At 41.6% G+C, this 14,193-nt stretch overlaps 1 protein-coding gene across 1 annotated transcript in view; it reads right to left on the reverse strand.

Moving 5' to 3' along the window:
• Nucleotides 1-1,911: 1,911 nt before the first annotated feature.
• The window catches only part of adrb3a (adrenoceptor beta 3a), a 33,068-nt gene continuing 20,786 nt past the window's right edge, over nt 1,912-14,193 (reverse strand). The window contains exon 2 of the mRNA XM_072681096.1: nt 1,912-3,412. Within this exon, the coding sequence (XP_072537197.1) occupies nt 3,385-3,412 (28 nt within the window). The 3' untranslated portion in view covers nt 1,912-3,384. The remainder of the gene's footprint in view (nt 3,413-14,193) is intronic.

A 14,193-nucleotide genomic window follows, 5' to 3' on the forward strand; every position in this document is an offset into this window, starting at 1 on the left:
GTGAGTAAAGTGTGTGTGTGGGGGGTGGGGGGGGGGGGGGAGGGTAGATGGCTTAGGTTCTTGGAGCACATGAGGAGTTTTAAAACGATTAAAACAATTAAAGATTTTTCTCCTGAAAACAGGTTTGAACTCCAGGCTAAGCCTCATCCAACAGTCCCTCTAATGTAGATGTTCAGTCATTGTGCTAAGTGATTAGGGGTGTGTGTTGAGTGATGGGGTGGAAGGGAGGGCCCTCCTTACCCACCCAGAACCTGGTCTTCCAGCCAGTTCAGTGCTTCATGGTTTAAATCCAGTTAGGCCGAGGTAGTGGTGCTCCTTCTCCTTTAAGAACCATGTTTGTAAAGAGATGAGTGTGTGAAGAACCTTTGAAAGGTTTAAAGAACCTTTACTTGATGTAAAGTTTCTTCACCAGTTTAAATGTTCTTCACACTTATAGAATGTTTTTTATGGAACCATAAGTGGTCCATCATGCAAGTAGAACCTTTATTTTTAGGAGTAAGTAATTAGGAAAATTATTCATTTCAAAAGGTGCTACAAAGGGTTACCACAGAAGAACTACCTTTGATTTAATTAAGAACCATGTTTTTAAAGAGATGAGTGCGTTTAAGGAACCTCACAGGTGCTACAAAGAGTTCCTTGTTCCACAAGGAACCATATTTGTAAAGAGATATGTGTCCTTTTAAAGGTTTAAAGGAACTTCACTTGATGTAAAGGTTCCTCACACTTCAAACTGGTTCCTATGGAAGGTAAGGTGGTCCATCACGTAAGGAATCTCTTTGTAGAACCTTTATTTTTCAGAGTGTAAGTAAGGGGAGAAAAGATTAATTTAAGGTTCTTTGAGCATTGTCATAAAAGAACCACATTTGATACCATAAAGAACTATGCTTGCTAAAGAGTTTGGTGAGTGTGAGGAACCTTTACTTGACATAAGGGCCCTTCACCAATTGAATGGTTCTTTAGACTCACTTCTTCAGTAGCATTACTCAAGGAACGTATTGTAGGGTTCCTCAAGCAATGCCATAAATAAACTACATTTGTTTCCCTAAGGAACCATGTCTGTAAAAGATTCTTTACATTTACAAACTGGTTCTTATGGAAGGAAAGGAGGTCCATCGCTTAAGGAACCTCTTTGTAGAACCTTTATTTTTAAGAGAGTAGTAAGTAAGCAGAGAAATGATAAGGGGTTATTTAAGTGATGCCATAGAAGAAATGGGTTTTGTAAAAGAGGTGTGAGTGAGTGTGGAAAACCTTGTAAAGGTTTAAAGATGTGGAGATTCTTCACACTGACACATCTCTTTCACAAACATGGTTATTTATAGAACCAAAGGTGGTTCTATGTTCAAGAACCTATATTTTATATATTAAACTGGTGAAGAAACTTTACATCAAGTAAAGGTTCTTCATTAATCTCTTTATCAACATGGTTGTTAATTAAATCAAAGGTAGTTCTTCTATGGTATCGCTTAAAGAACCCTTTGTAGTACCGTATTCAATGAATCATCTCTCCCCTTATTTACACTCCTAAAAATAAAGCTTCTATGAAGGGTTCCTTGAGCACTGGACCACCTTTGGTTTCATATAGAACCATTTTGTAAGCGTGAAGAAGCTTTACATCAAGTGAAGGTTCTTTAAACATTTAAAAGGTTCTTTACACCCACTCATCTCTTCATAAACATGGTTCTTAATTAAATGCTATCGCTTAAAGAACCTTATTAAATGTATCTTTTCTCCCCTTATTTCCACTCCTAAAAATTAAGATTTTACGAATGGTTCTGTGAGCGATGGACCATCTTTGTTTCCATTAAAAAATATTTTGTAACTGTGAAGAACCTTTAACTTACAGTAAAAAAACATCAATGATGACACTGCCCAAATAATTATGTGGTTAGGATAATGGCGAGGCCTTGTTTGTTTCTGACGTTTATTATTTCTGAGCATTCAGTTATTTTTAGTTTCTTTTCTGCTCCACTTTATATTACAAGAAAATCACATTGAACGAGGAATTATGTACATAGCTAAAAAAAAACAACAACACCAAAAAAACAACAAAAACAAAACAACAGAAGCAGTGAGGACATTGCTGATTACTCTAGACAAGGAGCAATCATTCGCTCATTATCTGCTATCGGGGGGCACAACACACATCCTGAGATATCCACAGAAGATGTTTCGGTTGTTATTACTATCATTTCGTCTTATTACTTTCCAATTTTCTTACTCTCCGTCGCCGGCGAAAACGAAAAAAGCCTCTGCGCTTGCACCCGATAATGAGATTTGCATTGGCTAGAAGGTCGCCGCGCTCAATCGCTGGTCTTCCTCTTGACCTATTTTTCTGGCAGGTACACAGTGCTACCCTGTGAGCTTTATTCGGTTGAGGGGATAACAACAGCAACAGCAACAAGAACAACAACAAAGAAAAGCATCATACAGAACAACATTGTGCGTCGTGCCCTATACACTGGAAGTGTTGCAGATTAGTGCGTAGTCAATCCAAAGAAACGAAGAAATGCTAATAATGTCAATACAAAACAAAAAAATTACACGTTAGCAGCACTGAAGGTGGAGAAATGGAACAGAAGGGGTGAATGAGGTGGCTGGTTTTTGTTGCTGAAGTCCAGCAGGTGGAGATGGTAGCGCAGCGTAGCGTAGTCGGAGTCTTGGGCACAACGAACGTCTTGAAAGCGAACGTTAGGTGCTTCAGAGGCTAAAGGACAGACCTCAGCTACCGAGATATTTACACCACTGGACCGAGGCTTAACCTGTAGGACATGGATACCTGTATTGTTCTCGTAAGCATTTACTTTTTTCTTTCTTTGCTTTTTTGTTTTTTGCACATTCACAGATTATAAAGTGGGTCGGGAATAAAAAATAAATAGAAAATAATTTAACAGAAGTACAAAATTTGCTTTCGACTGTCTTCGACTTAGATTCGAAACCAGAGGCTACATCCATTGTGCTTTCAAAAGGTCTGTTTGTTTTGCAGGCGTGCTCCACCAGATGCTCCTCAAAAGTCCAAGCTCGGGAAAGAAAACATCCAGATATGCACAGTTCACAGATAACGCAGACAGCCGTAGGGCTCGGCCTTCGGGGGCGACGCCATGCCATACCGCTCCACGCCAAACTACGTCACCGCAGGCCTGGACGCCGGCATCCCTCAGAGCGCTGCCCCGGCCGAACTTGTCTGAAGTAGAGCGATCCAGGTCCTTTAGCAGAACCTGACGGCTGAAGAGAAACAGCAGGCTGGACTCTCTTTCTCCACCCACTCCGTCTTTGCGTGTGTTTATTAGTCCATTGTGGAATGAGGGTGACCCGGTCATGGTCCTTGAACGGCCGGTCAGGAGGTTTAGGCCGAAATCAGTCTGCGGTCGGCCAGGCCGTGCTTTCTCAGTCATCCTGCTCCTGTAAGGTGGAGCTGTAGAAGAGAATGGAGTTCTGTTAGAAGCACTGCCAAACCTTCAGAGCACTGTTTGATCATTTCATATGCACATGTTCATCCAGGGAATATCTGAATGGTTTTCCTGGTTTTTATGCTTTTCAAGAGATGCTCAAAAGTGAATGGAGAAATCATACAGAACACAGGAGAGCACAGAAGCACACGGCAGCAGGCTGAGAGTGTACAAAGCATTAACACTGAAATCTTACTTAATGTGTAATTATTATATAAATCTTAAAAACCCAAACAAAGCCTTTATTTCAAAAAGCCTTCATATCATTTTCAATAGCCTTTAGCCTTACAGTGACAATACTGTATCCGTGTACTGAACAGTAACAGAGAATTCCTCACTGCAAATTAAATAATAATCTGTTTAAAAGTTATACAATTAATAATCTGAGCCTTTTTCTGTGTCGGAAACATGGCAGGAAAATTCCTAAGGTTCAGCAGTAACAGTACTATGCCATTAAAAAAAAAAATTTTTAACGTTTGAGCCACTTTTTCTCCAGACTTTTGTCTTTTTGCTGCTGTTTTTGATCATTTCACATATACCATAATCAGAGACTAAAGGAAAAACAGCAGCTACCAAAATATACACACTACTGCACAAGGCTTAAGCTTTTTTTTTTTATTTACAGATTTAAAAAGTGGGTCATGAATAAAAAATAACAAGTAGAAAATAGTAGAGAATAGAAAATGGCTTTTAGCAATTTAAGTACAAAATTTGCTTTAAACTGATAAACACAAAAATAAATAAAAAATACATATATACAATTTAAAAATACATACAATGTTATAAAGTTAATAATGTTTTTCTATGTCTTTTTCTATATCGGAAACATGGCAGGGAAATTCCTAAATCTCAGCTGTAACAGTACTATTCCATGGAAAACGTGAAGCACAATAATCAAGTCCTATGGAAATCGTGGAAATTTCACACATTTTCATCAGAAAAAACTATCAAATCAAACATGTAAGTTGTGCTGTCCAGTATATAGTTTTCAGTTTTGTTAATAGCAATACAGCAACATAGCAGTAGTAACGTTGCAGGATGTGCAATTTTTTTTTGCTGCTTGATAAAAAAGGAAAATTATTTTATTATTACTTATTTTCCATGACAGATCTACCAGAGGCAGGTTAAATCTGCCCAATATGACTTAATTTACTTTAACCCCTTTACGTAACCAGGCTTATTACCCACCCTACAGTAACTACAGGGACTTCTGTACAAACTGGCCATAGGCTGTTTAAGGGGTTGAAATCGGATCCATCTACAATATATATCGCAGAACAACAAAATATCGCAATGTCCGGAAGAAAAAAAAGTGAAAGAAAAATCAGCCAGACATACAGGACGTCTCAGGGTGTTCTATGTAATTAAAGCAATAATTAAAAGGATGCCCAGGTATACTTTAATAGATCAGGTATCAGCTATTTTAGACCTGATTCAGTTCTGATCCTTTGTTTTTACCACTATGTATTAGCAGAGTGCTCTCTAGTGACCTCTAGGAGGTGTTAGCGGACATCATTCCCAGCCGGTCGGCAGCAGTGTGGCCGTTCTCAGAAGGTAATAAAACAAGTCTAAGGTTCTACTGCTTTAACTGAGTTTGAAACACATTTCTCCATCATTGGGTCTTTTTTCTGTTATTTGCCCATCCTGCATATACTATATAGGGAAATACACCCCCGTCACACCTTTTCTCTTAAATCATGGCTGGTTCGAAACTAGACAATCACAGATGTACTCTGTTTTTCTAGTGGGAGTACCGCATGCCTTTCTTCGGCTTTACACCAGCACTGAACAGAGTGGTCAAGGCTGAGAGGCGGAGGATAACGCTAATGCACACAAAGTGTAGAGAACTAAATCACAGAGGATTCACCTCACTATAAGACATATTTCACACCAGTGGTTGACAAACAACGACAGACATCAGTTCAGAACATACCGTTCAGTACCACTACTACTACTACTACTACTACACACACAAACACACACACACATCATGCATAAAGTGTTATCACTGCAGTGTATTAAAGGAAGAGCCAACAACCAAAGTAAATACATCTGTCAAGAACAAGAATCGTACTTGTGATGGCTGGTCGACGGGGTCAGAACATGCAGGTATATGCAGTGGTCAGTGCCTATCAAATGTGCTCCAAGAAGGAACAACCGGTGAACCTGCAACAGGGTGATGGGCACCTAAGGCGCATTGATGCAATTCATGGATGCCCCACCTCACAACTAACAGGACTTCTTAAAACATCTGCTGCTAAAGTACTGGTGCCAGATACCACAGGACTCCTTCAGAGGTTGTTGTTGTGGTGGCACAAAGGGAACACATTTAGTATTAGGCAGGTGGTGTTAATGTTATGGTTAATGCTAAGTCGTTTTGCTTCAGTATTAGTTTGGCAGCCCATCTTATCTAAACTGTGTGGCTGTATTATCTGTAGAAACCCAGATCAGACGATTCCTGGCATTAAGATGCTCAGTAACCGGATCAGAACATCCCTAATAGAAGGTGAATGTGACCGGCCTGGTGAACGTCCTCTGGTTTGTGGTCTGTGAAGCTCATTGTTGACAGAGAAAGAGATTGTAGGTGATATAAATGATTGCTCGCCTTAAACTGATTTTGACTGCAGAATACAGTGTAGCCAAGAAATTCTCTCACTCTCACTCCCTCTCTCTCTCTCTCGTCAAAATATCCCAAATCCATGGTCTCATAGCTAAAGCATCCATACATTTAAGGCCAATTTTGTCATCAAGGGGCTGGCTGGCGTGTTGAACTTGGCAGGGCTGTGTAGTGAGAGATGACTTGGATGTGGCAGAACAGGCCGAAAAGCACACGTGGCACTTTTTAAAGAAGCCTCCGCGGCTAGTGGCTAATCTGCCAGTGCGCTCGGCATCCCGCCCGTGTTTAATTCTTACTGCCATCTCGCTTGTAGCTGTCGCAGCGTGTGAGGGATGGCTTCCATTGGTATTCCTAAATGAAAGGGATAAGGAAATATCTGCGCAAACACTCGTGCATTGTGTTTGTCTTCCCGCAGAGAGCACTACTGACATAAATGTAGCTCCACAAGAAAAATCCCATTTCCACAATTTTTCCCACGCCCTGAACCTAGACAATCAGCCAAGAAATGTTTGGCATCCAAAGCTCACGCCTTTGTTTTCACACAGGAGGTGCGTGGCTAACGTAGCTAACGGCTAACTGACGCAAATACCCCAGCGGTTAGCATTGTTTAAACTGCTTGAACATCTTAACGTGTTTTCTGACATTGTATAGCAAGCTGTTACCGATACAAGTGAAGTGTCATACAGTGCCAGAAACTTCATACAGTTGCAAGAAGAAGTATGTGAACCCTTTGGAATGAATCGGATTACTAATATAATGTGGTCTGATCATGATCTGAGTTGGAGTCACAATTCTAGACTACAATCTAACTAAAGTGAACACGCACACATTCATTTTTTTAATAAAAGTCAATTGAATTAACGTCAACAGTGCAGGCTAGAAAAAGTAAGTGAACTCTTGAATTGAATAACTTGGAGATTCTCAGCACTTTAGCATCGTAAAACAGAGCACTGTGCTTCTGAGAAGTGGTGATAAGAAAAATAAAACAAGTAAAATTACTGCAGCATTAGCCTATAGCAAGCTAGCAAGCAAGCTATAAGCTATAAGGCCGATAAAATAATAATATTGACCCTATAAAAGAAGCAACTGAGAAATATTCTACAAAAAAATACAGCCTATTTGCTCAAAACATTATCTACCTGTACAGATGACTGGTGAGATGTCTGGCAGGAAATTTGGAAACAAGTGTTCTGGCATGCTGCTAATCTTTCTCCCTGTTCATCTTGGTAGCATATTTGAAATGGCTCATCGAACGTCTCTCCCATATTGTGGAAATGTGAATTGGATTTTCTGCTGAACTCATACTTTAACCCTTAGACTCAGACATCCCGTCAATCTGCAGCCACGAATCCACCCAAGCGAAACTCCTGGAACGATTGGCACCCTCACCTTGACTGAACATCTCATCCCTCATCCTTTTCTCGTGATATTCCATCGCTCATCTATTTTTCTTTCCTTTTTTTCCTCCCTCATGCCATTCACTTCACCCCTCACCCACCCGCCTCCGCTCTCCTTCACTTCTCCCCCTGCCGCTCCGAAGGCCCAAGATTCCGATCCTATCTGAGCTACTGTACATGTCTCCACAGGAACGTGTAAACAGTGCCCAGCGTTTATGACCTATCCAAGAGGGAAAAACTAAACCAGAAATGCTCCGAGAGGGCCCGGCCCTCGGCTCAACCCTCGGGGGCATTGGAACCCGGATCAGATCGCCAGTGGTGAGATTTAAAGACTCATGTTTTTTTTTTTTTTAACAAATCTGTCTCGTGGCAGAGCTACATGACATGGGCAAAGTACCATACCGAGATGTCTCATGTATTTATTGGCCTTGTAATGTACGAAGAACCTACTGACCTTCAGCCATAACATTAAAACCACTAACAGGTGATGTGAATAATCTGCCAAGAGGTGGGATCTACACTGTTGACAGTCAGTTCTTGAAGTTGACGTGTTGGAAGGCACTCTTACAAGAACCAAACTGTAATGCCTAGACAACTGGAGGGTCAAAACATCTCCAAAACATCAGGTAGGTCTTGCGTGGGGTGTTCTCGGTATGCAGTAGTCTGCAGCTACCAAAAGTGCTCCAAGAAAGGACAACCTATGAACCTATGAGATCCATGGAGGCCCCATCTCAGCACAGCTTACAGACCTTTTAAGGATCTTCTGCTAAAGTCTTGCTGCCAGATTCCACAGAGAAACCTTCAGGTATGCTGCTAATCGTCCTCTCGGTTCATCTTTGTAGCATGATTGGTAAAAATGGCCCATCAAACGTCTCTCCCATGTTGTGGAAATGTGAATTGGATTTTCCACCAAACTCTTTATATACTTTAACCCTTACCCTTATACATCCCGTCAATCTGCAGCCTTCGAATCCGCCCATGCGAAACTCCTGGAACGATCAGCACCCTCACCTTGACCGAACATCTAATCCCTCATCCTTTTCTCATGATATGACACCTTCAGAGGTCTTGTGGAGTCCATGGCTCGACAGGTCAGAGCTGATTTGGCAGCACCTAAGTAAGGGGACCTGCACTGGCTGAATGGTTGGATATAATGGTTCTCAAAAGTGCGACGCATCATAATTTACACGACGCACTAAGCAATTCACTTCCCAGCCAGCTCTAGTCAAGTCAATGCTAGTCCTCTGGGTCCTTGCTACCGTTTTTTGAGTTTGAGTAATACTCTCAAATTGGCCTGCGTCAGCGTACCATTCTGTGAACCCCCCCCCAAGAAAACACACTGATTAATTTGTCATTTTGAGCGCTGTGTATTTAGTTAAAAACGGCTTGTTCCTGGTGAAATAAACTATTTGGTCAGCGATGTGGGTTTTTTTTTCAGACTGCTCCAGAAAGTGCTGTATTCGGTAAAGTATACAGCCGAATACAGCAGTCCAGCAAGTTGTCAGAGCTGGAAATACTGTTGATTTCAGTGATTGATGGTCCGAAAATATTTTAATCAAGTCTTGCTTTGCTGCCGTGCCCAAAAAGGCCACCTGCAACACGTATAACGTTTCTTCATATTACCGTCCCGCTAACTCAACTTGAGCTTTTCCACTGTGTTTTTCTCCCGCCACAGGTCGGCTGCCGACAGTTTACCCCACAAGCCTGTTCGTTAAGGAAGAAAGGCCTGAGGGTTATCTGACACAACTGTGCTCAATGGCCCTAATGCTGAATTCCAAAAATGTGAAAACGATGTGCAAGGGCCATATCTAAGCATGTTTCTGGCCCTCATATAGACAAACATACTTGCTCCGACCTGGCTATGTGATCTAGCCATTCTCGCGCAAGTGTTTATATCTGTCATGTTCCAATTTAGCCACCTATACAATTGCCCTTTGTTTTGTAGCTCACTGTGCAAGGTGTTTACCTTCAGTCACCTATGTGTTTTTATCAGATTACGCCAATACAGTGACAGCGCTGCAATCAGTGTTTCATTCAGGTGTGTTTACCTGTGTCCGAGCACACTCGACTTGGTGCTGACATCACGAAGAAGCAAGAAATCAACACAGGGCGGTTCTTTTTAAAGGGCCTGCATCATGGAAAAAATGCCTTGATAATAAGGTAGCATGTTAAATCCCAAGACCACTGTATTGACTGTTAAGCATGGTGGTGGTAGCATCATGCTCTGGAGCTTCTTTAAGTCCTTCAAGTCATTGAACTCTACCAACTGTGCCCAGAAGAGTGGTCAAATGTACAACCAGAATTCTGCCAGAAGCTTGTTGATGGCTACCAGAAGAGTCTGGTCAGGGTGTAAATGGGTTTGAGTTTAAGTAAATTGCAATACTAGGTGTACCTTCCATCTCAATTATGCTGTTTTCCCAAATTTCATGACAAATGGACTAATAGAAATTATGTGACATGACTTGGATCAAACCTTTTTACACTGACATCCACAGAATTGTTTTTCTTGTGACTCTGGTGTATGTACTAACAATTCTAGCATATTATGCAGCCCATATTTTCAAGTATGAACATTAAGCCACAGAAACAATTTCCAAGTCATAAATTCATTGCTTTTGTTATGTCATATATTGAGACCACTCAAATGTAGCAATACGGTGCATTTCAGCCTACTCTACTTTTTGAGGCAACCAATCAGAACAGAGACCAATTACAGTGCAAGCCAAATGTTTGGACGCACCTGGTTGAATGTGTGCTGATCATCATCTTAAAAACATTTGATGCTATCCAGATGCTATATATATATATATATATATATGATGGAGAATGATGCAGAGTTTGGAGGAAAACGTGTGTCTCTCTATTCACCTCTCCACGAGAGCACCCACCTAACACCATACTTCCAGTCATTACAACTGGAAGGAGGCTATCTGGTCATGTAGGCTATTAGGGCTATGTACGTACTGGTTTTGTACATTACCATAATGTAGATGCATGATTACACACTGCCACGCTCCGACATTCTAACCATGGTGCATAGCTCTGTGCCTTCAGTGTCCTCTTTTTAGACGATGATCAGTGCATATTCAACCAGGTGTGTCCAAACTTTTGACTAGTACGTATACATATGTCAGTCATAGTCACAGAACCAGCCTGTTTAATTCTGATGCATGAGAGTGGGTTGAAAAAAAGTGAATTAATTCTGACCGTACTACCGTCACCAGTGGTCCTCAGGCAAAACCGTAGGCCCCTTAAACCACCCCTGCCTTATCCCTTAAGCGGCCATATCACCCGGCTACTGTCGGCCAACTACTAGCCAGGCAAGAGGACTAAAGAGAAATAACCGGCCAGAACAATATTCACGGCTAGAGTTACGCTCCCCTCCTCCCATTTGATTAAAACCTAATCCCTTTCCAACCAAACACCTCCGCCGCTGAATTGAGTCACGTTGCCGTGAATTTTCCACTACTTAGCATTCTTCCCTTTGATCGCGCCTTTTCTGAATTTCTGGACTTATTGATGTAAGCCTTAAGTTTATTAGCTGGAGAAAGGATGGAAAGAGCGCTGGTTTATCCCCTGATCACATCTTGGAAGTGGCCTCAGAGAGGACTGTTCCTGCCTTGGACAGCGGATTATGCCGTAGTCCCTAGATTTGCAGGTTTAGTGCTAAAATGTGTGGCTTGACCTTGAAAGTGTATGTCGAAGCCCTCTGCTAATGTCATTAGGATGCCCTGCTGAGATTGTTTGCTGTGCCTGTTCTCTTCTCCGCTCCGGGCCTCGATAAGCCAGGGGAAGATAAAGATTGCCTGCAGATTTTGCTGTGAGTGGACCTCAATGTCGGAGTTGCTTCAGAGAGAGGTACAGTTGAGGGGGCATGAGGGGAATATCAGAAGCTGTGAGACATTTTAATAGAGCATGTTCATCTGTCTTCTGTTTATTTACTTCTGGCAATAATTGTGTTGAATAAATATAATTATTCATGTAGAAGCAATGAGGGACATTATAATACCCTTGTAATGCACTCATTACACCATAGCTAGCCAGTCATTGGAAAATAACTAGCTTGTTAAGGCGTAAAAGGTGCATTACAAGGTCATTTTTTTAACCTTAACACAGGAGTCATGGGTAATAACTGGCTTGTTAAGGAGTAATGTGTGCATCACAAGGTCATTATCACACATTAACGCAGCAGTCATTGGTAATAACTGGCTTGTTAAGGTGTAATAAGTGTATTACAAGGTCATTATTATGCCTTAACAAAGCAGTCATTGATAATAACTGGCTTGTTCAGGCATAATAAGTGAATTACAAGGGCATACACCTAAACACGGCAGTCATTGGCAATAACTGGCTTGTAAAGATGGAACAAGTGCATTTCAAGGTCCTTATAACAGCTTAACAAGCCAGCAGTAGGTAAGTAACTGACTTGTTAAGGCATGAGAAGCATTATAAGGACATTAGTACACAGCAGATATTGGTAATAACTGGCTTGTTAAGACATAAGTGCATCACACGGTCCTTATAACAGCTTAACAAGCCAACAGCTGGTAAGTAACTGACTTGTTATGGCATGATACGCATTATCAAGGCATTATTACACAGCAGTCATGGGTAATAACCGGCTTGTTCAGGCATAATAAGTGAATTACAAGGGCATACACCTAAACACAGCAGTCATTGGTAATAACTGGCTTATAAAAATGGAACAAGTGCATCACACGGTCCTTATAACAGCTTAACAAGCCAACAGTTGGTAAGTAACTGACTTTTTAAGGCATGAGAAGCATTATAAAGGCATTATTACACAGCAGTCATGGGTAATAACTAGCCTGTTAAGGCGTAATAAGTGCATTACAAGGTCATTATTATGCTTTATTACTTGGTGAGGGCTAATTACAACAGTAAAGGCACGCTGACAAATGTCTCATTTAGCCTAATTACTGCAGAATGACATCAGCAGCCTATTGGTATATATGTCATATGATATAATGTCCCCTTATACTGAAGTGTTTAAAATTAGGTGTAAAATTGAGTCAAGTAAGTTCATTTTTCACTGCATGGAGGCCCCATTTTCATTCCTTACCTTCTAAAATTACCATTTATAATAGATAATACTCCTATAACTGAACCTGGTTAATGGTGTTAATGGGACTGAGCCCTGTTGCACTCTCTCTCTCTCTCTCTCTCTCTCTCTCTCTCTCTCTCGCTCTCTTATCTTGTCTTTTACTAACTCACTCAGTCACGCACCCTTTCTGTTTACATGTTCCCGGGCCTAAATATGAACTTCAGCGAGCGGTAGACTGGGCACATGCAGAAAAACTAGACCCTAAAACATCCCTAACACCCAAACATGTCCGCTGTGACCACACCTTAAGCCTTAAAAATGAGTGGTCAGTTCTACCGTGGAAGTCTCCTGGGTGATTTACGGCACTGCTTGTGCAAGCTTGGTTCACTCACTGCAATATATTTCCAGCACAATAGCTGTCCAACAGTGAAGCTGAGGGGGAAGTTCCGTCGTCACTGTGTCCGAATGTGGGTGAGCAGCTGACCATGATTTGTGAGATGGTAAATAGGTTTTCTGTGTACCTGGACATGTTTTGGTTGTACTGTGGGCTTTGGTCTGTTTCACGGCCCTCGGTAATATATATATATATATATATATATTAGACAGTAAGAGTGGACTATAGCCTACAGTGGACTAATAGTGGACTGTATCCCCCAGTGAATGTTTGTGTTGGGCATAACCATCATAAACTGCAATTAGATTTGTGACGGAAACTTTCTGATTTGGTTCTCGTGAGAAAATTGCCCACACATTGAGGGAAAATCAGCTGCATGTATGATGCCAGCCCCTGCCAAGTATCTCTTAGTGGGAGCTCTGGAAATGAAGAAGGCGATTTCTATGTGAGGTAAGGATCTCAGTAGTTCTCTAGCATACAATGGCCTATATTGGTATATTTACTGTGTACACACTCATATGAACCACAACCTTATATGAACCCCCCTAATATGCTGTTGGAACCTCTCATGCCAGCAAAACCTCTGAAGGTGTCCTGTGGTATCTGGCCCCTAAGATGTTACAGCAAATCCTTTAGGTTCTGCTAGCCGACTGAACTTCAGAATTGGGCCGAATTATGCTTGATCGGCTGACGTTTGACATGCAGTGTGCAGGGGAAAGCGATGCTCGATTAACTGCATAAATGAGCTCAGAGTGAGCAGTCGGAGGGCCGGACGGATTTCTGACATTCTGTGATTTTGGCCACTTGCCTCACAGTCTGAGCAATCTAGTCTGTTGCACCGAAAGCTGCACATTGTAGATTTCAGACCAGACAGACAATGAGCCATGGGGTCCCAACACCCTGTCTCTGGGACCTCTCCAAAACATCAGGCAGGTCCTGTGGGATGTTCCTGGCATGCAGTGGTCAGTACCTACCACAAGTGTTCAAGAAAGGACAACTGGCAACCTGGCAACAAGTGCATGGACACTTGTGGGTGGGTGAAGGCTAACCTGTATATGGTATTAAAGCACAAACTGCTGAAAAGGTTATAAATAAATAAATAAATAAATACAAATAACCCTGATGTTTTACTGGTTGACCAGTGGCTTCTGTTGGCCCCAGACTCAAAACATTCATCCGGACTGAAACAGAGGGCAGCAAACTAGACTCTCTGTCCAAATCTCTTATCCCTTTCCCTATGAAGCATCACACGTTTTATGCATCTACAGTGTAAA

This window comes from Salminus brasiliensis, chromosome 6 (assembly GCF_030463535.1).
Source record: "Salminus brasiliensis chromosome 6, fSalBra1.hap2, whole genome shotgun sequence".
In the NCBI taxonomy this organism is placed as follows: domain Eukaryota; kingdom Metazoa; phylum Chordata; class Actinopteri; order Characiformes; family Bryconidae; genus Salminus; species Salminus brasiliensis.